Genomic DNA, 22626 nt, shown 5'->3' on the forward strand with positions numbered 1-22626 from the left:
GCACCATGAATGCTAAATAACACTAACATTGCAACCGTAAAAAAGTTTGACATCTCATTCCACATCACAGCAGAATTGATGATGAATAAAACAGGGCTATTCATGTCAAGATAAATAAGAGGTTATGAAAAACTGCCAAGGGAGTAGGAAATAGAAAGACGAACAAGATATCATATTCATTTGAAATACAAGAATGAATGCCAACCAAAGAGTTTGATTACTAGACAAAAGTACATTGTAGAACTAACACGAAAGTAATTTTATGTTCTAAAGAGTGGTCAAAAGTTGCATCTTCGTGTCCACTAAATGCCAAGAAAAATTTAATAGACAACGGGACAGGATTAGTCCATTATTTGGTATGAAACTTCAATGCAAAATACTTAGACAAGAACTGGATATACAATAGATCAGCAAAACCGCAAGTGTAACTAATAAAAGACTTAAAAATACCCAGCAAAAGAAGCTGCATAGCATACACAGGATTCATCATTTGATGCATTTGTCACTTTCCATCTATCAACTTGAGCTATATCAATGTGCACCCCTTTTCCAAGGATTATATGCAGTGCTGATGTTACAGGGTCTCGAGCACCAGTTGTACTGCAAATGCAAAACCAATTCACAATCATTATGCCCGAAATAGTGCACGAGTCGGGGTGATCATGTATGCCCGCCAATTCAGAACTTATGAAAGCATCAAAAATAATTTTTAGAAGTCATAAAGCATTTGCGTGGGAGGTAGGGGGACAATCTTGGGTGAAATATCTGATTATCTTCTATATGAAACCAGCCAACTTCATTTTATGCAGCAAACAGATTATCATATTAAGCACTAATTGCAGGCATTCATTAATTAAAAGACTTCAGCCCCGTGCTTATGTTGGTGAAAACCCAGTGAATGACTATCGATACCATAGCTCAACATGCAATGACTAAATTAATTTAGCTTATTCAGGCAAACATAAGTAATGAAAAACATCAACTTACAGTTCGAGTTAATTCCATGACACTGAGATCTTTTCAGAATAAGATATCAAGTTCACACCTAGCCAAAAAATGTTCAGCTCATGTTCTCTACTCATCCATAATCTATTGGGGATACAGAGATCTAATCACCATTTTCAGACACAATTTGACTCCATATCACACAAGACTAGGTTAAGATGATGCTCTATATTCAAACAAAAGTTCATATCCTAAAGAAAGTCAATGTTGATAAGCTTTCAAAAATTCTATTGATAAATATAGCCTTTTGAACTCTGCTAATCGAAATCTTGAAGAGTTCCATTGTGACCCAAAGAATAGCCGTTTGAAATCTGCTAATCCAAATCTCATTACAAATGTAAGAGCATGAAATATCTTTATCAGCATATCGGTAAGATAAACTGGGAACTGGATAAATTTGCGCAGGCCAAAATTAAGTGGCATGGGATAAACCCGCATGCGTCAAATCAAAGCATTCGGCTAAAACAAGATTAAGCAGACTGAAATAATATGGTAAAAAGACGAACCAAGAACAAAATAATAATAATAACAAAACAAAAATTCCAACTTAATCTAAGAAAAGTTTCACCAGAATCAACATCATGATCAAATAATTACTGCCAGCAAAAAGGCTATTCATTGAGAGAAGATGAAATAGGGAGTTGCTTGCATTATCCACAGGTTCAACCAATTTCGAGGACAGCCCATCTGAATTAAGGGTGAGAACCACCTCCCCAACATAATCTAAGAAAAGCATTGTTCTCAAGATAGAATCTTTACCGGCATCATTAGACAGTTCATTCGGATGTGGATTTTCATCCAATGAAACATTTTCATTTCGATCCATTAATAATTTGATGAAAATTCCGAATCTCGGAGTCCGATTTCCAATATTATCTTAATCAAATCAACGGAAATAAGTATGCATCTAAGGAAAGAATTAGTTCGTCCCAATTGACAGCTTGACTGCGTCATCTGCTGTAATAAACCAAATCATCCGAATTTTCCCATGAGTTTGGTTCAATCATTTAATTTGAATTAACCAAATTAATGCTCACCCCTAGCAAAGATGGTTAACAATAATATAATAAAAATAATATCTTTTTCAGTATTAGTATATTGCTATAGAAGATTACAACATCCTCCTTTATAATCCAATTCTATGACTCAACTTTCAATTAAAATAGTATATTTGTAAATGAAAAAAAAAATCATAAATATTCATATGAACTCAACTTAATATAGAACTATATATCAATTTTGATTCAATTATTTAATTTTGCCTCGAATTTTATAAAATTTTCAAATAATTTATTAATATTTGTATTTATTTTGGGGGTGATTGACAAACAAATTTATTTTATCAAAAAATGCTACTTTTTAAACAACCGGTCGGTCGCCCCGAATGCATACATGGTGGGATCACTAAAAGGCGGCCACATTTCGCCAATCGCTCGACCTGTTAGACACTCGTTTTCTTGCAGAATCTCCGCTCAATCGGCTGACGGAAATCCTTCCCCAAACCTCTCCCTTTGTAATCAAGGCACGAGTGAGAGGCCTCTCCGCCTCTGCAATTAAAGCATCTAAAATGGTGAAAGCCATCAGGGTTCATGAGTTGGGTGGCCCGGAGGTATCCCCTTTGTTTATTTGTTTTTTTTCTCTTTGACTTGCTTCAAAATTTCATTAGCTTATCTTTTGTGGTATTTGGGATTTATGTCTTATACTATGTGAAAATTGGTTTCTTGGCTTTTGTGGAAGGGAGCTGTTGGAACAATTTATCCTTGTCGAGGGGGGAGAAAGGCTGATGTAGTGTAACTTAGAGCTGAACTGAGAATTTTTCGGGTCATCAGCGGGCGATCTCCCGCAAGAATGTTGTCCCGCTTGGTTCTTAAAGCTAGTTATGTTGTGTGGGTTGGAATTTGTGGGTTGAACTTGAATAAGCAACATTGAAATCAAATTAGTGTGTTTCTCGGTTCCCGTTTTTTACTAGAAGGGCCCGATTTTGTTATTTAAAAAGGGTTGCTTGTGTGGTAAAATGGATACTGATCTTTGATAGTATTGATGTGAAATATATTTATAATTTACTACAATTTACTGCTGTTAATATTGGATGATAGGTCCTCAAATGGGAAGACGTGGAAATAGGTGAACCAAAGGATGGAGAAATTAAAGTGAAAAATAAGGCCATTGGAGTTAACTTCATCGATGTTTATTTTCGAAAAGGGGTTTACAAGGCTTCAGCACTACCCTTCACCCCAGGTCCAATTCACATCTTTACTTCAGTTGGCTGATACGAATATATATTTTTTGTTAGAATTGGTTTTATGGGAAAATTAATCATTATGGATTGCTACAGTTGATGAAATGACGTTTCGACCCCTTATTTGTCAAGACACTCTCTAATTGTTAACATAATCAGTGGTTTTAGCTTTTTGTTCCTATTTGAAACTACTAAGCTTTCCCATGTTTTCATTTTGTTTTCATAGAAGAACAAGCATTAGCAAGACAGATGATCATTTATTATGATAACTCACTTCCGAAATATGGAGTCATGGACTTTAAACGCCAAGTTATCTAAAATGTTTGATGACAGGTATGGAAGGTGTAGGCATCGTGACCGCTGTTGGACCTGGACTCACTGGTAGAAAGGTTGGAGATCTTGTTGCTTATGCCGGTAATCCAATGGGTTCTTATGCAGAGGAACAAATTCTTCCCGCAGACAAAGTGGTTCCGGTGCCTCCTTCTATTGATCCCGCCACTGCAGCTTCCATCATGCTCAAGGGAATGACGGCTCAGTTTCTTGTGCGACGATGCTTCAAAGTAAGCCATTCTATAGATTATCATTGCCAAAGCTTTTAGTTTTTTTATCTGATTTTTAGGCAAGAAGTGCTTGCTGAATTTTTTATGGTGTTTTTGAATTAATAGATTTGATTATGCATTTGAAATCGTTTTTTGATCCATCGAATGGTTTCAAGTTTTTTGAGAACTGAGAAGTATATAGATTTATTTGTTTAATCTATAAAGATTTAAATTCTTGTTTTTCACTCCATTGAGACATCTGTACATCTCAAATGATGGGATAAAATTATAATTGCTAAAAAAACAAGGAATTCGTATCACAATCCTATAAGCCCTTCCTTTGTAGATCTGTTTATAACTAATGCTCCTCACTTTTCTTTGCAGGTTGAACTGGGACACACGGTCCTCATTCATGCAGCTGCTGGTGGAGTGGGGTCTCTGTTGTGCCAATGGGCAAATGCCTGTGGCGCTACAGTAATTGGAGCTGTCTCAACTAAAGAGAAGGCTGCTCAAGCAAAAGAAGACGGGTGTCACCATACGATAGTTTACAAGGATGAAGATTTTGTTACCCGTGTCCAAGAGATTACATCTGGGAAGGGAGTTGAGGTTGTCTATGATTCTGTTGGAAAAGACACTTTTGAGGTAAATGGTGTGCTCTCTCAATTGCTGTCTGTAGATTGAAATATTAGAGCAACTGATATAGAAATGTGTGGTTCTAGAACTTTGTTTGAGTCGCGGCTGATACAAGTGACAGATTTAATATGCCTTTCACTTGTGATCAACTGGAGTATGATCCATGGGCTTGGCTAAGTCTCGGCCTATTGCCTATTTGCATGGTGTTAGTGCTCTCTTTTTCTTTGTTTTCCCCTTTCAAGACTAATCAAACAAAAAGGTTTACACTAACAATCCAGGCATTCAAAATATTTACAATTCTTCTTGATATCATGATCACACACCTCTCCAATGTTAACCCTCATTTCTTCAACTGAAAATTGGATTCATTTTTCAAGGTCCTGGTTATTTATGGGCAAATGTGAATTCATGCCCGTTGAACTTGGAAGATGAATGGATCTTGTTTACCTGGGGTTTTGACCATGCAACATGCAATTGGCTTGGATCGTCTCCCCTTGCAGTTTTCCTCTAGCGTAGACTTCATTTTGAAATCAGGACACAAAATTTCCATGGAGTAGGTTGATCAAGGTTAAATTTTCTGTCTTCATGTTTTTGACATCTGTAGCATTACACGCTATCATCAATTGGTCATGGTTTACCAGAATCTGAAACACAACTAAAAAGTTTCGTTTTTAAAAGCCTATGCTACTGCAGCACTGACCGTACCTACTAAATCACATTGGAACTAATTTTCCCCAGTTTGGTTGTGTGATATAATCAGGGCTCGTTGGCGTGCTTGAAATTGGCCGGATACATGGTGAGCTTCGGGCAGGCATCAGGCGCTCCAGATCCAGTGCCTTTGTCGGCTCTTGCAGCTAAATCTCTTTTCTTGACAAGGCCTACACTGATGCACTACAATGTAACCCGAGACCAACTGCTCGAAGCTGCTGGAGAACTCTTTGCCAACGTTGTATCAGGCGTGCTACGTGTTCGTGGAAATCATACATACCCTTTATCCCAGGCAGCAAAAGCACATTCTGATCTCGAGAGCCGGAAAACTACAGGATCAGTCGTGCTTATACCGGATGGATGTTGATTGGACATTGATCCAGTCACGAGCATTGTATAACTTTCTCGTGTTTAATTTAATACTTCTTGTTACCTGATATTTGGATTTATAACTGAATATCATGAATGTTATTTAGCCTTGTGCTTTTGGGCAATGAAATAAAAATCCTTGTTTATATCTTAATTTTCTAGTCTATTTATCAAATATATGTATAAAAATTTGTTTTATAATCAGTAATTGGTTATGCATCATCTGGTATATTGAAGATGATGATGCGTGTTAGATATAGAAAAATATGTCCACACACGACTGATTCGAGAGGGACATCTTCACGGGCCTAGGCCTTCTCATGGACCCATTAGCGATGGTCAACATCCACTGGGCCTCATAAAGGCTGTAGCAAGTCCATCTTCTATGTATACCAGTGGCTTGCAATCGATGATCCAGACAATTGGCAAACTGGGCCTGCGTGAAGATGAAGTATTCCATTGAGTGATTTTGATGTTTGCGTCGCTGCCTAAATTTTATTGAAAAAGAAAAAACTTATCCAGATTATTATTAAATACCTAAAATGTCCTCTACTTAATTTGTATTTACTAGCGGATCGTGGACCCATGATCCGAATCTAACCCTAAAATCTCCTGATTCTTATTTAGTGTCTCCGCATCCCGTCGCCGATCTAAACCCTTTGTTCTCTATTTGTGCGATGGAAACCATTCAATCCAATTACATGGATTCACCGCCGCAGTCACTGCTCGAATCCCAGCTTCAATCGCCTTATACGGACGGAAATTTATCCAATCAACCCCAAACCCTAGCAAAAGCTCACGATTCGTCGATGGTGGTTCCTGATAACGGACGTCCTGGGGTCGACGGGGGTTCTCCGAAATCGAGTCTGCCGAAACAGTTGCTGTCAGGAAACGGCCTGACGAATACAAACAGCGGCACCGACAAGGAATTTTCTGGTGGCGAGGAGGAGACCACCAGCCGGAGGAAGAGGAGGTCGCGGTGGGACCCCCCTCCGAGCGAGTCGAGCAACGATGTTACTGCGAATGACGGAGGCGGTGATGGCAATACCGGGACTGGAGGGAGGAAGCGGAGATCCAGGTGGGCAGATGATGAACCGAAGCCCGTGATTCAGTTGCCTGATTTTATGAAAGATTTCACTGGGGGCATCGAGTTCGATCCCGAAGTTCAGGCTTTGAATAGTAGGTTACTTGAAATCAGTCGTAAATTGCAATCTGGTATGCTTTTGGACGATAGACCCGAGGGCGCTAGGTCACCCTCTCCTGAGCCTGTTTACGATAACTTGGGTATTAGGATTAACACAAGAGAGTATCGAGCCCGTGAGAAATTGAACAGGGAGAGGCAAGAAATTATATCACAGATTCTTAAGAAGAATCCCGCCTTTAAGCCGCCTGCGGATTATAGGCCTCCAAAGCTTTACAAGAAGCTCTATATTCCGATGAAGGAGTACCCTGGTTATAATTTTATTGGACTGATTATTGGTCCGAGAGGAAACACCCAGAAGAGGATGGAAAGAGAGACAGGAGCAAAGATTGTTATTAGGGGTAAAGGCTCTATAAAAGAGGGTAGGCTGCAACAGAAGAGGGATTTGAAACCTGATCCTTCAGAGAATGAAGATTTGCACGTGTTGGTGGAGGCTGAGACTCAGGAGTCACTTGATGCTGCTGCTGGTATGGTCGAGAAGCTCTTGCAGCCTGTTGATGAGGTTCTTAATGAGCACAAGAGACAGCAACTCAGGGAGCTTGCGGCCCTGAATGGCACCATAAGAGATGAAGAATTTTGTAGGCTGTGTGGTGAGCCTGGGCACCGCCAATATGCATGTCCTTCTCGAACCTCAACCTTTAAGAGCGATGTACTTTGTAAGATATGCGGTGATGGTGGGCATCCTACAATAGATTGTCCAGTGAAGAATACCACAGGCAAGAAAATGGATGATGAGTATCAGAACTTCTTGGCAGAATTGGGAGGAACCGTTCCAGAGTCTGCAATCAAGCAAAGCTCCACGATGCTCGCCTTACCTGGTAGTTCGGGAGCCAATCCGCCTTGGGCAGGTGGTACAAACACTTCTAGTAACCCCACTCAAGCTGGTTTGGGAGCTAATATAATAAAGCCAAAGGAATATGATGAAACAAATCTATACATTGGGTACTTGCCGCCCACTTTTGATGATGATGGTTTGATAAATTTATTTTCTCCTTTTGGTGAAATTGTTATGGCTAAGGTTATTAAAGACCGGGACTCTGGTCTGAGTAAAGGCTATGGATTTGTTAAGTATGCTGATGTCCAGCAGGCTAATAATGCCATTGCAAGCATGAATGGTCACAGATTAGATGGGAGGACTATTGCTGTGAGAGTAGCTGGCAAACCACCTCAGCCAACAGTGCCTCCAGGACCTCCAGTTTCATCAGTACCCCCTTACCCTGCACCTAGTCATCCTGGTGGTACCTACCCATCCCAGCAATACAATGTCGGTGGTCCAATTCCTGGTGTGCCACCTGGGAGCTATCCTGGGGCACAAGTTTCATGGGGTCCACCCGGACCTCCTCTTTATGCTTCCTATCCTCATTATCCTCCTCCACCTCCAGGATCAGCTGTGTATCATCCTGTTCCAGGACAACCCTCTCCTCAGTTCGGAATGCAATATCCTCCACCGCCAATGCCACCAGCTGCTTCTAGTGCCCCGGTTCAGACTATTTCATCTGGTGATACCCAACAAAGTTATTCATCTGCTGGTGAGACACATCAAAGTTATCCGCCCGGAATGCAACCACAGAGCAATGCTCCTGTTCATTCTGCCCCAACCTTTATATATGGCCATTCCATGGCTTCCATGCCACCAAATGCTCATGCTACATACCCAGCACCTCCTTATAGCTATTCGGCTTATTATGGGGCTGTCCCCCCTCCCCCTCCTCCAGCTGCGCCTCAGTTGAACGTGGATCCCTCCCATAGCTTGAGTAATGTCCCTTGGGCCTCAAATCCTCCAGCACCACCCCCTCCATCTGCCCCTGAGAAAAGTAACTACAATAAGGATGCTGAATTTGAGAATTTCATGGCGGAAATGAAATGATCATGGAATTCAATGAAGAGTGAAGACCTCTTTCCAAATCAGAGGTAAGCACTGCATAAATTTTTCCGTGTTGAAACAATGCACCTTCTGTTCTTATTGCCACAATATCTGATTGATTTGTGTTTTTTCACAAGCTTGCCAGCCAATTATGGGAAAAGGTTATATCAGGTAGTTATAGCTCATTAGATAGCCAGCTGAAATGAAAATGTTCAGCGTTGTCCTGTTGTTTACAAATCAATTTATGGCATATGCGTTGAACTAGGGTAATTTTGCCTTGTACTAATTAGTAACAAGTATCAACGATAAAAAATGCTATAGCTGTGTATGATTAAGGCTGCCAGTAAAATGGAAGTTGTGAACTTAGACCTGCACTTAGTGAACAGTTAATGTTTTGACACCCAAGTGTACGGTTGTAGATAAATTGAAATCAAGCGTTCTTGTCACATTGCCTGTGAACCTACAAGCCTTCATTCCTTTTTTTAAACACTAGTTTTATCGATTGAATTCAAGTTTACTTTGTGCGAGCATACAAATCCAAAATCCTGCTTGCAAAGAGGAGTCATGCCTGGCCAGTGTATGGCCATGGTCATTCATTAATGCTCAGCCAATTGTGAAATAATGTCTTACTAGCATTTTTTGTTCTAAGTAAACGATAAAACCAAATAAAATTTTATACATGGATAATTGTTGCTTGTCCTCATGTGAAATGTTTGAGTCTGTGCAGATAGCCTATTCTGAGTGATACAACTATCTGTGTTGCTCATGGGCATCTTCTCTACCATGTGTTGGGAGTCTTGGCCCCTCTGATATCGTATTTGTGCTTGATGTAATTTTATTATGTCTGCGTTTTTTCTTTTTCAAGTAGCTTTAGTGATTATTTAACGAATTATAAGCTCATTTTTTTGTCATTATGCAATATTTTGACAGGCCGTTTGTTGGAGCACTTCTCATCCTGATTTCTTATCTCTTGCCATGATTACTTGTTGGAAGTTTGGGACTCACATAACCTTGATGTAATGTTAACATTTGCAGAGAGTTGTAAGAGGTTCAGTTCAGCCATCTGGTGGACAACTGATTCACAAATTCTTCTGTTGGTTGTGCCTTTTGTAGGACTATTCTGTCTGTGGACGCTTTTATCTGCTTTATACTATCTGTCTTTTAAAACTCAATTTATATTACGTGTTTGAACGCTTCAATTTCTGGTTGCTGACCTTTTGTGTCAGTCTATCTCACTATTAACCATGTGATTGCATCATGCCCACTTTATTAGACATGCTTCTGTTTGAGTTTTCATGCCTTCTGTTCCTTGTTATTATGACTGCTCCTAGTGGTTGTAGCTCCTGACACACTTGAAAGCAGGCTGATGCTTACCTCTTCTTATCTAAGCGCACTGAGCAAATCTTGTATTATATGTTCCCAGGTGGTACGTGTAATATCTGACAAGTTCTTATCAACCGCCTTTTGATTTCATTCCTTAACTCTCTGATCTCTTCTCCTATTCGTGTGAGGCAGGTGCTATGATTGTGCTGATGTAATATTTGAGTATTCGGTTTAGCTTCACTTGGAACGTTTTTGCCTCTTGACAGTAGCCTGTGTTTTTCCCCTTTATGATGGGAGTGCAGGTGTGGATCTGTTTTAGTTGTTTTTTGGTTGACGGTTATGATCGACTGATTGACTGCAGGAGGAAGCTATGTGCTGCAAAATGAGATGGCAATAAATGGATATAGTTTCTCTGTAGGAGCTTGTTTTAGAGAATGTGGGTTTAGACTCTAGTGTGATTCTTTTCCATTCATTTGATACATGCCAAAACACATTTAAGCAGAAGCTATAGAGTTAGTATTTTGCTGTTCTCTGCTTGTGGGAGGTTTTTATGCCTTTTTCAAAGAGGGGACGCTTATGCGTTTGCAACTTAATTGGAAAATATTGCCATTCTAACTTTTGACTGGATATTACCAGATGAAATCATTCCCGATACTCCTGATGAGACCTTGGTCACTTCCTTCTTGAATAATTGCATAATGCTTACCATCGTCTTTCAGTTCCATGCGGTTGCCTCGACTTCACACACAGTTTGTACTTCTGTTTTTGTGATTCATTCCACGGTATCTGGTACCGAAGAGTGTAGTCGAGAAGGGAAATGAGTTTCCTGGCATGTTAACCGTCTTTTTTATCGTGTCCTAACACATCTTTTTGGCCACACGTTGAAGCTATACATGTTGATAGTTGATTTTTTCTTTGTTACTCAAATAGTAAAGCCACTTTTTTCCTTACAAGTTAACGCACAGGTGCATTAAGGTACCTCCTCCAATTTTTGTGTACCTTGATCCCCCTCCATTAAAAGTTGTCCCATTATTTTTGCCGTTGAATTTTTATGGCTTCCTGGTTCATGTTTGAAAATTGATAGCTATTGTCGTCTAGGGTTTTGTTAAGTAAGTTGTTATTAGGATTCCAAGTTAGAGCAGTGTTTTTTCCTTGACCAAAATACCAACTAGCTTTTCAGATGAGTAGTTTTTAATTTTTTTTAATTGGAACCGTCAGTTTCCAATTTCATTGGTCTGTTCATTATTTGATTGATCTTTGATGATTAGATAACAGGATGGAGATGTATGAAAGTTGCTTCTGTACAGAAGGTTGGACAAGGTGTCGCACATATACCAGAAGTTTTATCCTAATGTAGTACTTCATTCCAATCTTGGATTGTTGGTTTGAGTTGTTTTGTAATGATGATGAACGAACAAGAACAACCTAATCGAGTCAATGTTTAAATAAAATTTAGGGCAATGTTTTTTGATAACCAAAGGTTTCTTTCAAAGTTGAGAATTCACAATTTACTCGGACTGGACAAGATGATAAAATTAGAGATTTTAGGTAACGAGGGATACACTCAAAAAAAAAAATTAGTACAGGCTAATGCAGGTGTTGACAGGGGGGGATCTTGGCTTGGTGAAGCCTGGCTCGATTTTTCTGAGGTCGTTTAATTAAATGGCTCGATTTTTCTGAGGTCGTTTAATTAATTTTTTTTGTTGACTGGAGTAGTAGGAAAAAATAAGTAGGTTCTAGTTTGGTGATCTCAATTACAAGTAACTCTTATATTTGCACCAGACGAACAAGCTTTAGGATTTTACAACAGCAAAATTTACTAAGGTCAGTTTACGCATTTGCTTCCAACTTCAGCGAAAAGAATGTAAGAGGTGTAGTTTTTGATTAATTTGTGTTATTCTTTATAAAATATTTAATCATCGATCCGTCGAATATCATAGCACATGTAGGTATGGGTAAGGTTCGATGTCTAAGCGGCTGGCTGATGTTGGAGCACTCACTTGTCCGTCGAGTAAAGCGCTCTTCTTTTTGTAGGAGGTGTAAGACCCTCGTCCCTAGAGGCATCCTATGGTTTGATAACACGATCTCGTGATATGATATAAATGTATCTTGCAATTGGATAAGTTGATACTACAATAATTACGAACTTAATGTGTCCATGATCTTTTGGACAAGTTCAGTGCCTATCAAAAATCTAAACCGTAATTTGCATATCCAACATTTGATAGATTAACTGTTGGAGAAGTCAATTTGATCGTCGGGATTTAAAACTATATAAATGGTTATTGAGAATTATCAGCTCTCAAACACACGGTTAATTGCATATCCAGCATTTGATAGAATAATTGTTACCTATCAAACTCATTTTGAGGAGATATCATTTTGTCAAACACTACAAATTTCATCTAGTCTCATGTTGTCAAACACACAACTCATGTTTATATTTTGCACGGTAAATTAAAAAAGCACGTTTGAATTCAATTAGATCTTTTTTTTTGTTCATCTATTCTCCTTTATTATAAAAAAAATAATATGGTATCTTGTATGTCAACATAAATGTATATATACCATAACTTTGAATAGTCAAAGAACTGATTCATTATATTGCTAGATTTTTTTTATACTTCTATGATATAAGAAGACTAGAAGTCAATTTTTTTTATAAAGTTTTCTTACCACCGTATTTCTATTAAGCTTCTTTTACATATACTAGTGAAAATATACACATGTTGCGTGGTAAAATAGCCATCATTTTCAATGTTTTGTCTGCCTCATATGTTACAATATATTTAATTATCCCAATCTTTCATAATAACTAGAACTAGTGTAAGTATTCAACCACACACAGTCTTACGGGCCAAATACAGGCGATTCCAGAAACATGTGTGGCCAGGCCGATCCTCAGGCCCAATATATTTTAACAATTGAAGCCCACTATCGAGGGAAGCCCCATGACAACTATAAAGATATCCTGTAAACCCTAATATCCGCTGGTCGTCATCATCATCTTCGTCCGAATTCAGCAGCCGTGCTATGGGTATGTCTCGCCGCAAAACCCTAGGACCTACTCCCCCATTACTGTGATCGTATTTTGCCGGTTACATTTTAGGTGTCCAGTCGGTTGGAACGCTGGTTGATTTGGCTTATTTCTGGTTTTTCTGCAGGCGCCTACACTTACGTGTCGGAGCTATGGAAGAAGAAGCAATCGGATGTGATGAGGTTCTTGCTGAGGGTTAGATGCTGGGAGTACCGTCAGCTTCCGTCCATCGTACGTGTTACGCATTCAACGCGACCGGACAAGGCTAGACGCCTCGGCTATAAGTCGAAGCAGGTATGTATTTGAATGCACTCGTTGCTTATCTCGTTTCTCTTCGTCTTTTTTTTCTGGGATTTAGGATTAAGGATACTAGATTTCTGGCGTGTATGTTGCAGACTTGCCATGATATAACGTTCGTGCAACCGTAAATATGGGATCTGTTCTTCTGTCTGTCATGTTATAAGTGATAATCATGTATATGTTATAGTTTTTGTTAAAAAATAATGCTCAAGTTCGCTACTGTCAATAATTCCGTGGACGACGGGGACGAAAGAAACTGAAGGGTTGTTCTTTTGGGAAATGTAGAATAATACACCTGCCGAGACGAGAGCACGATGGGAACAGTAGATTTCTGGGTGGTATTCTTAAATATTTTGAAGTTTCCGGTCTTGTCAATTTTTTTTTACCTTTATCGGGTCTTGTGAGAATCGACCACAATTATTGTAGGAATATTGAGGCTTCGGGTTTTTGTGCTTCTTTTAGGCGCTTGAAACTTAGAAGATATAAAATCACTGTCTTGCTTCATTATTTTTGCTATTCTCAATGGCCAATGGTCGGCCATCCAAACCAATAAACTTGTTGGAACGTTTCATTAATGTCATAGGATTTACAGAATTTCTTGATCACTCGATGCAGATATTACTTGCATGTTTTTTCTTTTTGTCTGATTTTTGAAATTCAACATCCATCTTAATGTCTTATCAGATCACTTCCTCTTTGAATACCTTGATTATTATATCATTAATGAAACTCTTTATCATATATTTCGACTGTGTAATTTGGCTGTATTATACCTACAGGGTTATGTCATTTACCGAGTTCGTGTTAGACGCGGTGGAAGGAAGAGGCCGGTGCCTAAAGGCATTGTCTATGGTAAGCCCACTAACCAGGGTATCACTCAACTCAAATTCCAGCGCAGCAAGCGGTCTGTTGCGGAGGAGAGGGCAGGGAGGAAGCTGGGTGGCCTGAGGGTTCTGAACTCATATTGGATCAACGAGGTTCACACTCTAAAAACATTTAATTAGATTCATTTATTTTGTTTCGTAGAACAACTTGGATATGTTATGGTGAATTAAAATCTCAAGTACATTTCTTCTTTTGCGAATGCCAGAAGTTTATGTCGTCCCATATAGATGCCTCTCAAATAGTCTTGTGGGATTCTATTATGGTGTGTTGGTCATTTTAGGATCATCAAAGTTGTTTTTTTGCACATGTCAAGTTATAACTGCTCTGCTTTCATTGCACATCTTCTGACACTTATATAAATATTGTGTGGTAATGATGTAGGATTCAACATACAAGTATTTTGAAGTTATACTGATTGATCCAGCCCATACAACAATACGGAAAGACCCAAGGGTCAACTGGATCTGCAATCCTGTCCACAAACACAGGGAGCTTCGTGGGCTTACATCTGCTGGAAAGAAGTTTAGGGGTCTCCGAGGAAAAGGTCACCTGCATCACAAAGCTCGTCCTTCGAGAAGAGCTACTTGGAAGAGGAACCAGACTCTGTCTCTCCGCCGGTATCGTTGATCTTCATGAAATTTTTTGGTTTTCGACAAGAACCCTAAATCTTTAATCTGGTGGTAGAGTTGTTCTTATTCAGTTATTTGATCGCCATTTCTGAGTTGGAGTGCAGCAGCTCTTAGTAGATCTGCTATACACTTTATATTATTTGTGTTTCCTATAGACTTCTCTGCAGAATGTGTAATTTATTCGAGGCAAATTCAGAGATTTACTCGTGTCTTGAACATTTGGTCGAGTTAAATGATAAGCAGTGAAAGTACCTTGAATCCTATTGTTGCCAATCGACTTACTTGTGTTGAATATGATATATTTCTGGTTTTAGTGAAACATAATGGTATAATATATGTAGCAAGCTCATATAATCTAGCCAAATTTTAATTGAAACAATACTGATAATTCATGTATGTTTACTCCATTTTCAAATGTCATTTAAAATTAACAAATATTAAGCTAAAGGACTGACTTCCGATCACATTTGAGTTGATGTATTACATTCTATTTTATATCTAAATAATTACCGTGAGATTAAATTGGGTTTAAACGATCGTGACTGAGAGGAAGCCATTGACGGGATTTTTTTGCTTTTATACGAGTTCGGGCTTACATCTCTGGTTCAAAGGGATTGGAAAGAGGTGACGCGTTGTTTGGCATAAATGTATTGCACTTGTGAAAATGAGGAACCTCGTTGAACCTTTAGTTTGTCCTAGGAGAAACCCGAAGAGTAGTATGACCGTTAGAGCCTTTTATACGAAAATGGTGTTTGTTTCACATGCCAACGCACGATTTTCTTGGGTTTGAACCTGGTTACCACACTAGAATATTGCAGAAAGAAAATTACCTGTAGTTGGCTACTTGAAACATTATGTCGTAATTTTGCTCTTTGATGTTTGAAAAGGTGGTGAGCGTTCCTTTTTAACATTGTGCTTTGCCCTCGCACTTCACGAGATGACAGAATCCCCATTCCGTGTGATGGATGAATTTAATGTATTTATGGTGTGCATTCTAACTGAAATCTATAATTTCCCATATGATACATATTACTAATCTATCTTCTATATCGTTAAAACCACGTGGAGGGCCGGCAGATCTTTGCGTATGTTAGAAACTACAAAAAATCTGGCAATTAAGAAGAGGGAAACACTCGATTGCGTTTGTCTGGAGGGTGTTCTTGCTATTTAGTTAATGATATCTTATTCTTCATGTTCATATATATATATATATATATATATATATATATATATATATATATATATATATATATTTCTCATTATCATTGAGGTCGACTAAAAGTCTAAAGCAATGAACTGAGTCAGCTTATGATATTCCATATTGAGAAAAAGGATTATTTGCATGGATTTGGTAGTCTTTCATATCGTTGTGGTGTTTTTTTATTGTTTCTTACAGTTACGGTTATGCCATCTTATCTCAGAGTGTAAAGGAAATATGATTTTGCAACATCAGCTTGAATCTACAAACTATCACTGCTCAGCTGCTGTTACATAAGTTATGTGTAGCTTCTTCGATTTTGGACAGAAAAAATAAAGGTTCAGCGATTCGATATTATCTATCTTGGTTCAATCCAGAGGATGCCGTCAGCACAAAAATCAGTCTAGATGCTATTGTGGATTTTGCTTTCGCACAAGGATCCCAGTGGATGTTTATTACTCCTCATGACATACCTTGGAAAAAACCTTTTTGATGGAAAGATCATGCATGATTTTTTATTGCTGCTGTTATCATGCAGACCTATCATCTAATTATTGGTTTTTTGATTCAGCATGGTGAAACACGACGAAAGGATAAAGAAACAGCAGATGAACGCTCCTTCGTTGGTTCTTAGTTTGCATAGTTCGTTCGCAATGTATATTATATATTACTTTGGAAGGAGTGAAGAAGTTAGTGGAGGCCAATATGTAAAACAATTTGTGGAGGCAGGTTCACATGTTTTATGGCTTTGTTCCCTTTCTGCGTCTAAAAATATGACAAATAATTGACGGAGAGAATGGTCAAACCTTGCGCAACGGCTACTTGGGTAGCTTGGTGGATATTTATAGAATTCGTTTATTGTTATAATTGTGCTAGCTATGAAATGAATTTAGATTGTGGTAACATAATTTATTTTTTAAATTTTTATTTAAATCCACAATGAATATCTAACAATATACTTTTAAATAAAATTATTCAAGTATAACAACTTTTGAACTTAAAATAAAATTTTTATATGTAATCAATCATATGAAGCCTGCCAATAATTTAAACTTTTAATGCAAGAAATATTAATATTATATTTTTAAAAAAAAATCAAAATTTATATTATAATCCAATAAATAATATGATGATGGTAAATCGAACGAAGCTCAAATAGTGCTTATTTCAAATTCTGGCGAAGAGACAGAAAGACGGAAGCACGAGCCAATTTATTAGACTAGACCCCACATTCGTAGAAGTCCGTTGGGGCGACGAAATTTCAAAGCGGAAGATTATATCATAGACACACCTAAATCTTCTGTTTCGTTGCGGAAATTTCAGGAATTTTTTTTTAGCAAATAAATAGCCTCGCATAAAAATCTTTATTCAAAAAGTACGAGAAAAAGATAGGAAGAAATGGGCCAAAATGTGTGATTCAGAGAGATAAATGTTGGAGTCTTGCAGAGGAGACGAGGAAACGGAGCCAAAAACCGAGGCATCCTTTCAAATTCTTGGAAGCTGAAAAGAAGAGGAAAAAAACATCGAGTGGAAGTGCATGCAAACAATGGCATTTTCACCTGAGAAAGAAAACCAAAATTCTATGTGGTTTAAGCACAAGAAAGCTTTGAACCATGTACTCTTCACAATGCGCCGCCATTCTTTGACCTCAAAACAAACCCAGCCCCAGAATCAAAGGCAAAGGCCACCTCTCACTGAATTTTCACAGCCCACCAGCAAAATCGAAGATTTCCCTCTCACAAATCTTGTTTCTGATATAACTTTACTTCTTTCAGATGAAATATTGCTTAAGATTCTTGCAAGGGTGCCAAGATCTCAGAGGAATTCGAATTTCCTTGTTTCAAAGAGGTGGCTCAATCTGCAAGGCAGGCTGGTGAGGTCCATCAAGATTCTTGATTGGGATTTTCTGGTTTCAGGTCGATTGTTCTTGAGGTTCCCTAATCTTATTCGTGTTCATTTGGTTAATGGGTGCTTGATTTCTTCTCGAAATTTTGGTGTTATTTGTACTCACGAGGCTGCGTCCTTTCATATTGGCTCTGACGTTGAGGTGAAAGATTGGTTTTTTAATGAAAAATCTGTGTTGGAAGCTGATGAAATCGACAGAGGTTTAAAGATTTTGGCGAGTGGGTGCCCAAATTTGAGGAAATTAACCGTGATGAATGCGAGTGAAATGGGGATATTGAGTGTGGCTGAGGAGTGCCCCACATTGCAAGAACTTGAGCTACATATGTGCAATGACCAAGTTCTGCGTGGGATCGCTGCGTGTCAGAATTTACAGGTTTTAAAGTTAACTGGTGCTGTGGATGGCTCTTACAATTCATTAGTTTCCGATCTTGGATTGACTATTTTAGCACAAGGGTGTAAGAAATTGGTGAAGATTGAGTTGAGCAGATGTAAAGGGAGTTATGAAGGGATTAAAGCTATCGGGCAATGTTGTCAAACTCTTGAAGAGCTGATTATTTCCGATCATAGGATGGAGAATGGATGGATATTCGCACTTCCTTATTGCGAAAAGTTGAAAACGTTGAGGTTTTTATCGTGTAAACAAATTGATCAGGTTTCGGGAGCTGATGAGCATTTGGGATCTTGTTCAGCTCTTGAAAACTTACATATCGAGAAGTGTCAATTAAGGTATAAGAAGGTTTTAGGGGCATTATTCATTGTGTGCCAAAACGTGAGGGATGTGGTTCTGAAGAATTGCTGGGGAATAGATGATGATATGTTTAGCACTGCAAGCGGTTTTAGGTAATGAATTTCTTGTATTCCTTTTAAGTTCAGCATGATTTTGAAATCTTTTGTTCTGTGTTTGATATCATAATGTTTTCAACTTCATTTATGCTGATTCAAGTGAAGCCTATATGATGTAAGAACAATCAAGAAAAGTGGAGTTGTGCATGATATAAAAACCAATAAACCCCTACTTCGAAACGTTGGTGAATATTGCTATTTAGTAACTTTTGTTTTGTGTACATTGGTCTAAATTTGGGCTATTTCAATTTATCTGCAGGAGAGTAAGATCATTATCTTTAGAAGGGTGCTCGTTGATAACGACGGATGGTCTAGAGTCGGCGATCATTTCTTGGAACGAACTTCAGAGCCTCAAAGTGAAATCATGTAACAATATAAAGGATTGTGCTCCTTCGAGTGTGTTTTCTTCTCTCAAGGACTTGAAATGGAAGCCCGATTCCAGATCTATCCTTTCGGCTAATCTTGCAGGAACCGGAATGGGAAAGAAGGGTTACAGAATTTTCAAGAGATCTAGTGATTGGAAATCTTTGCCTGCTGCTTAGAACTTCATATTCTTGAAAAGGCCGATTCCCAAAAGCCTTTTTGTCTTATATTCTTACCCGTTTTCCTGTAATGTAAGATCGGTATTTTCAGTTCTTTAAGAAATATTGTGACCAGAGATCTTTGTTAGGACTTCAGATTTTTTAATCTACACAATTTTTTAGTTAGACCAATACCTTATAGTTCATTTTGAATATTCAAAAAGCAAATGTTATATACTCAGCCATCTTTATGTTCATTTTAAAAAAAATTCAATTTCTTTATTTAATGATTACTAGATATTATTTTATCAAGATCGATCATCTTTCCATAAATGACATCCAACCCCTAGAATTATAAAGCTCATGCTAATTTATCCTCGTAGCTATCATTTAAAATGAAAGATGAGATATTATTTGATTATATTTCTTTGTTTCCTTAATTCAAAGTTAATTCGAATTCTAAAAAAAAAAGTATAATTAAATCATTATATACATATATATATTGTGCATTAGTCATCATCACATCCTACAAGTTAAACAATGCATTATACAATTTTAAATAAATCATTTTAACCAAGTAAACTGTACTGAATAAATTATGTGTTCATCTGAGAAAGTATTGATAGAGATATAATCAAACTCATAATCATGATCAAACATTCACATACTCTATCAACTCAGACATCCTCTTAAAAAATCAGATTATCTCATCCAGTTATACTTATGGCGAGCCCGGTATTTAGCCGAGTTGGTATCTCACACTCTTCTCCTTGTCATGTAGTGTACGTAATAAAAATATTTTAAAAATAAATTGATCGATTGAATGTATTTAATATAAAATATTTTTATAAACTCATAGAAAAGATTTGTACATTTCAAAAACGTATATTAAACTCAAAATTATTACTAAATTAAATGTATTTTAAATTCAATCCATCTTATATATGCTTTAAGAACTACGAGATTTCCGTAAAAAAAAAAAAAACAACTACGAGACTAAAAAATATAACGTAACAAAAATATTTAAATTAATACTTAATAGTGTGAGACAGCAAATTAACACGGGTTTGCACTTTTGCTGTTTTGGGTAAAGCAATATATAACTTATCTGGAGGATCAAATTGAGAAATTAAGGGTTCAAGGGGGGTTCATGTAAATATAGGTATAGTTGAGACGGTAAATTGTGAATAAACCACCAGATCCAGCAGATTACCCAAAAACCTTGGCGCACCACCTGAGTGGAATATCCAACGTCCGAATCTACACTTTCCGGCGACAGAGGCATCGACGTGCGGCTGTGCGTGACACGACATTCAGTTCTATTTTTTTGAAGGTACATTTTCTTCTTGAATTGTGAAGTCTCGCTGTTTTGTTATATCTATTGTCTGTAATGGATAAAACTTGATGAGATTGAATGGAAATGAACTGAATTGGAAAGAAATATCGGATTGAATTGCATCAGAACTCAGTTTATGATGATTTTTAACAAACTCTGCTGATATATAATTTTGGGGTAATCGTTGACAAATTTCAAGCTCGTCGTTAATTAGGAGCGCTTTTCTTTCTCTATATTTCAGATTAAATGTCCAACGATGTGGAAAATCCCGAAGATGGAAACACTTCGGATGCGCGATCAGTTCCTCCCGGAACGCTATCCACCTGGTATTCCGGCTTGATGCAGCAAGTATCGGTTTATGGAATTGCTGCGGGTTATTGTATATCTGCTTCGTTGTTATCCATAATAAATAAATGGGCTGTCATGAAATTTCCTTACCCGGGTGCTCTAACAGCACTGCAATACTTAACCAGTGCTGCTGGAGTATTGATTTGTGGCTGGCTTAAGTTAATAGAACACGATAAGCTCGATCTTCTTACAATGTGGCGCTTTTTGCCTGCTGCATTTATATTTTATTTGTCCCTCTTCACAAACAGTGAACTCCTCCTACATGCTAATGTCGACACATTCATTGTTTTTCGCTCGGTCGTCCCCATATTTGTTGCCATTGGGGAAACCCTCTACTTGCACCAGCCTTGGCCTTCGCTCAAGACGTGGTTATCCCTTGCGACAATATTTGGTGGCAGTGTGCTTTATGTCATAACAGATTATCAGTTCACTTTAATGGCTTATAGCTGGGCATTAGCTTATTTGGTGAGCATGTCGATAGATTTTGTTTACATTAAACATGTAGTTATGACAATTGGTTTAAACACATGGGGTCTTGTGCTGTACAATAATCTTGAAGCCTTGCTGTTGTTTCCTGTGGAGTTGCTTATAATGGGAGAATTGAAGAAGATAGAGCATGAAATTTCAGATGAGTCAGAGTGGCATTCTTTTCAGGTTGTTTTGCCTGTAGGATTATCGTGTCTGTTTGGTTTAGCCATCTCCTTTTTCGGGTTTTCTTGTCGCAGAGCCATATCAGCTACGGGGTTCACTGTTCTTGGCATAGTTAACAAATTACTGACAGTTGTGATCAATCTTGTTATTTGGGATAAACACTCGACCTTTGTGGGAACTGTTGGCTTGTTGATTTGCATGGTTGGAGGCATTTTGTATCAACAATCTACTAGCGGCAAATCTAAACCAGCGAAAGAAGTAATAACTCAAGAGAGTGTAGAAGAACACCAGAAGCTGCTTGAAATGCAAAATATTCCTGAGAACAGTGGAGATGAAAAGAAAGTTGCTGAAGTGGGAGAAAGAAAATCATAGGCCATCTTTAAAGGGATTTTTTTTAGGTCAATAATATTAATTTACTTGTCCAAATGGTTGATGATTGATGGGTTTTACGAAGGAATAGATCTCACCCTCTTTCAGATGCAGCTCACTTTCCAATTCTTTGTGTATGTAGATTGTTATCCAAATCAGCCCTATGATTGAGGATGTGATCCTTGAAATGTTAGCCTCATGATATCTTCGAGAATGGTGGCATATATGTCTCAATACATCAACTGTGAGTAGAAAATGCCATTTCAGTCCTTTTTCATTCATGTTTTTTATTAACATGTTTCAACAAATCATTATGCAAATTTTTAATACTATGATTTGTCTTGGATTCAAGCCATATATGGTTGGACATCTTTAGAACAATATCGGCATTTTATTGTGAGGATGCGAGGTGGGAATCTATTGCACTAATACTGACCCAAGATGAGCTTATTCATAGGCAGTTATTAATTATTAAAAATATGTTCTTTTCAGGTTTACCAGAAACTCATCTTTTTTAAATAGCTGTCAGTTAAATGCATGGATGCTGTCCTGTATTTCCTTGCTCATACTATCAGGGTGGACTCAATGTTTTTTAAAAAAGAAAAGAAAATTGTGGACACGATGTTTTCGATATAGATGACTGCTTTGATAGATCTGAAGTTTAGCTTTCTTCACCTAATTATGTTCAGTTTATCTAACCCCTCGTCATCCTATATTTTTTTT

At 37.9% G+C, this 22626-nt stretch overlaps 5 protein-coding genes across 7 annotated transcripts; all 5 read left to right on the top strand.

The window, feature by feature from the left end:
- Positions 1–2365: 2365 nt before the first annotated feature.
- On the top strand, positions 2366–5647 carry LOC140816797 (uncharacterized). The gene is made up of 5 exons (XM_073176249.1): positions 2366–2614; positions 3102–3243; positions 3578–3804; positions 4168–4425; positions 5177–5647. The coding sequence occupies exons 1-5, from the start codon at positions 2573–2575 to the stop codon at positions 5489–5491; spliced, it is 984 nt and encodes a 327-aa protein (XP_073032350.1). The 5' UTR covers positions 2366–2572; the 3' UTR covers positions 5492–5647.
- A 446-nt stretch (positions 5648–6093) lies between these two features.
- On the top strand, positions 6094–10589 carry LOC140815947 (splicing factor-like protein 1). 2 transcript variants are annotated; one of them, XR_012114482.1, is made up of 2 exons: positions 6094–9984; positions 10074–10589. XR_012114482.1 is itself a non-coding variant. In XM_073174993.1 (2 exons), the coding sequence occupies exon 1, from the start codon at positions 6171–6173 to the stop codon at positions 8559–8561; it is 2391 nt and encodes a 796-aa protein (XP_073031094.1). In that variant the 5' UTR covers positions 6094–6170; the 3' UTR covers positions 8562–8605; positions 9489–10589. The 2 variants fall into 2 exon arrangements, 1 of the variants encoding a protein (XP_073031094.1); XM_073174993.1 differs by having other exon boundaries at positions 6094–8605; positions 9489–10589.
- A 2174-nt stretch (positions 10590–12763) lies between these two features.
- Positions 12764–14990, top strand: LOC140817079 (large ribosomal subunit protein eL15-like). The gene is made up of 4 exons (XM_073176648.1): positions 12764–12918; positions 13046–13212; positions 13998–14195; positions 14485–14990. The coding sequence occupies exons 1-4, from the start codon at positions 12915–12917 to the stop codon at positions 14728–14730; spliced, it is 615 nt and encodes a 204-aa protein (XP_073032749.1). The 5' UTR covers positions 12764–12914; the 3' UTR covers positions 14731–14990.
- A 2118-nt stretch (positions 14991–17108) lies between these two features.
- On the top strand, positions 17109–19390 carry LOC140816492 (F-box protein At5g51370-like). Its single transcript, XM_073175814.1, has 2 exons — positions 17109–18675; positions 18938–19390. Exons 1-2 carry the CDS (start codon positions 17468–17470, stop codon positions 19218–19220), a joined length of 1491 nt encoding a protein of 496 aa, XP_073031915.1. The 5' UTR covers positions 17109–17467; the 3' UTR covers positions 19221–19390.
- A 995-nt stretch (positions 19391–20385) lies between these two features.
- Positions 20386–22125, top strand: LOC140817268 (GDP-mannose transporter GONST3). Of its 2 annotated transcripts, XM_073176907.1 has the most exons (3): positions 20386–20532; positions 20777–21932; positions 22046–22125. In XM_073176907.1, exon 2 carries the CDS (start codon positions 20782–20784, stop codon positions 21904–21906), a length of 1125 nt encoding a protein of 374 aa, XP_073033008.1. In that variant the 5' UTR covers positions 20386–20532; positions 20777–20781; the 3' UTR covers positions 21907–21932; positions 22046–22125. The 2 variants fall into 2 exon arrangements, with proteins under 2 accessions (XP_073033008.1, XP_073033007.1); XM_073176906.1 differs by having other exon boundaries at positions 20777–22125.
- The last annotated feature ends 501 nt before the right edge of the window (positions 22126–22626 follow it).

Source organism: Primulina eburnea, chromosome 16 (assembly GCF_022965805.1).
Source record: "Primulina eburnea isolate SZY01 chromosome 16, ASM2296580v1, whole genome shotgun sequence".
Classification (NCBI taxonomy): domain Eukaryota; kingdom Viridiplantae; phylum Streptophyta; class Magnoliopsida; order Lamiales; family Gesneriaceae; genus Primulina; species Primulina eburnea.

Excerpts from the sequence above, each read along its gene's own strand:
- LOC140816797 (XM_073176249.1), top strand. The coding sequence starts at position 2,573 with ATGGTGAAAGCCATCAGGGTTCATGAGTTGGGTGGCCCGGAG. Across the intron at positions 2,615-3,101 it reads ATGAGTTGGGTGGCCCGGAG|GTCCTCAAATGGGAAGACGT; the intron begins GTATCCCCTTTG and ends ATTGGATGATAG. Across the intron at positions 4,426-5,176 it reads TTGGAAAAGACACTTTTGAG|GGCTCGTTGGCGTGCTTGAA; the intron begins GTAAATGGTGTG and ends TGATATAATCAG.
- LOC140815947 (XM_073174993.1), top strand. The coding sequence starts at position 6,171 with ATGGAAACCATTCAATCCAATTACATGGATTCACCGCCGCAGTCACTG.
- LOC140817079 (XM_073176648.1), top strand. Across the intron at positions 13,213-13,997 it reads TCGGCTATAAGTCGAAGCAG|GGTTATGTCATTTACCGAGT; the intron begins GTATGTATTTGA and ends TTATACCTACAG. Across the intron at positions 14,196-14,484 it reads ACTCATATTGGATCAACGAG|GATTCAACATACAAGTATTT; the intron begins GTTCACACTCTA and ends GTAATGATGTAG.
- LOC140816492 (XM_073175814.1), top strand. The coding sequence starts at position 17,468 with ATGCAAACAATGGCATTTTCACCTGAGAAAGAAAACCAAAATTCTATG. Across the intron at positions 18,676-18,937 it reads AGCACTGCAAGCGGTTTTAG|GAGAGTAAGATCATTATCTT; the intron begins GTAATGAATTTC and ends ATTTATCTGCAG.
- LOC140817268 (XM_073176906.1), top strand. The coding sequence starts at position 20,782 with ATGTCCAACGATGTGGAAAATCCCGAAGATGGAAACACTTCGGATGCG.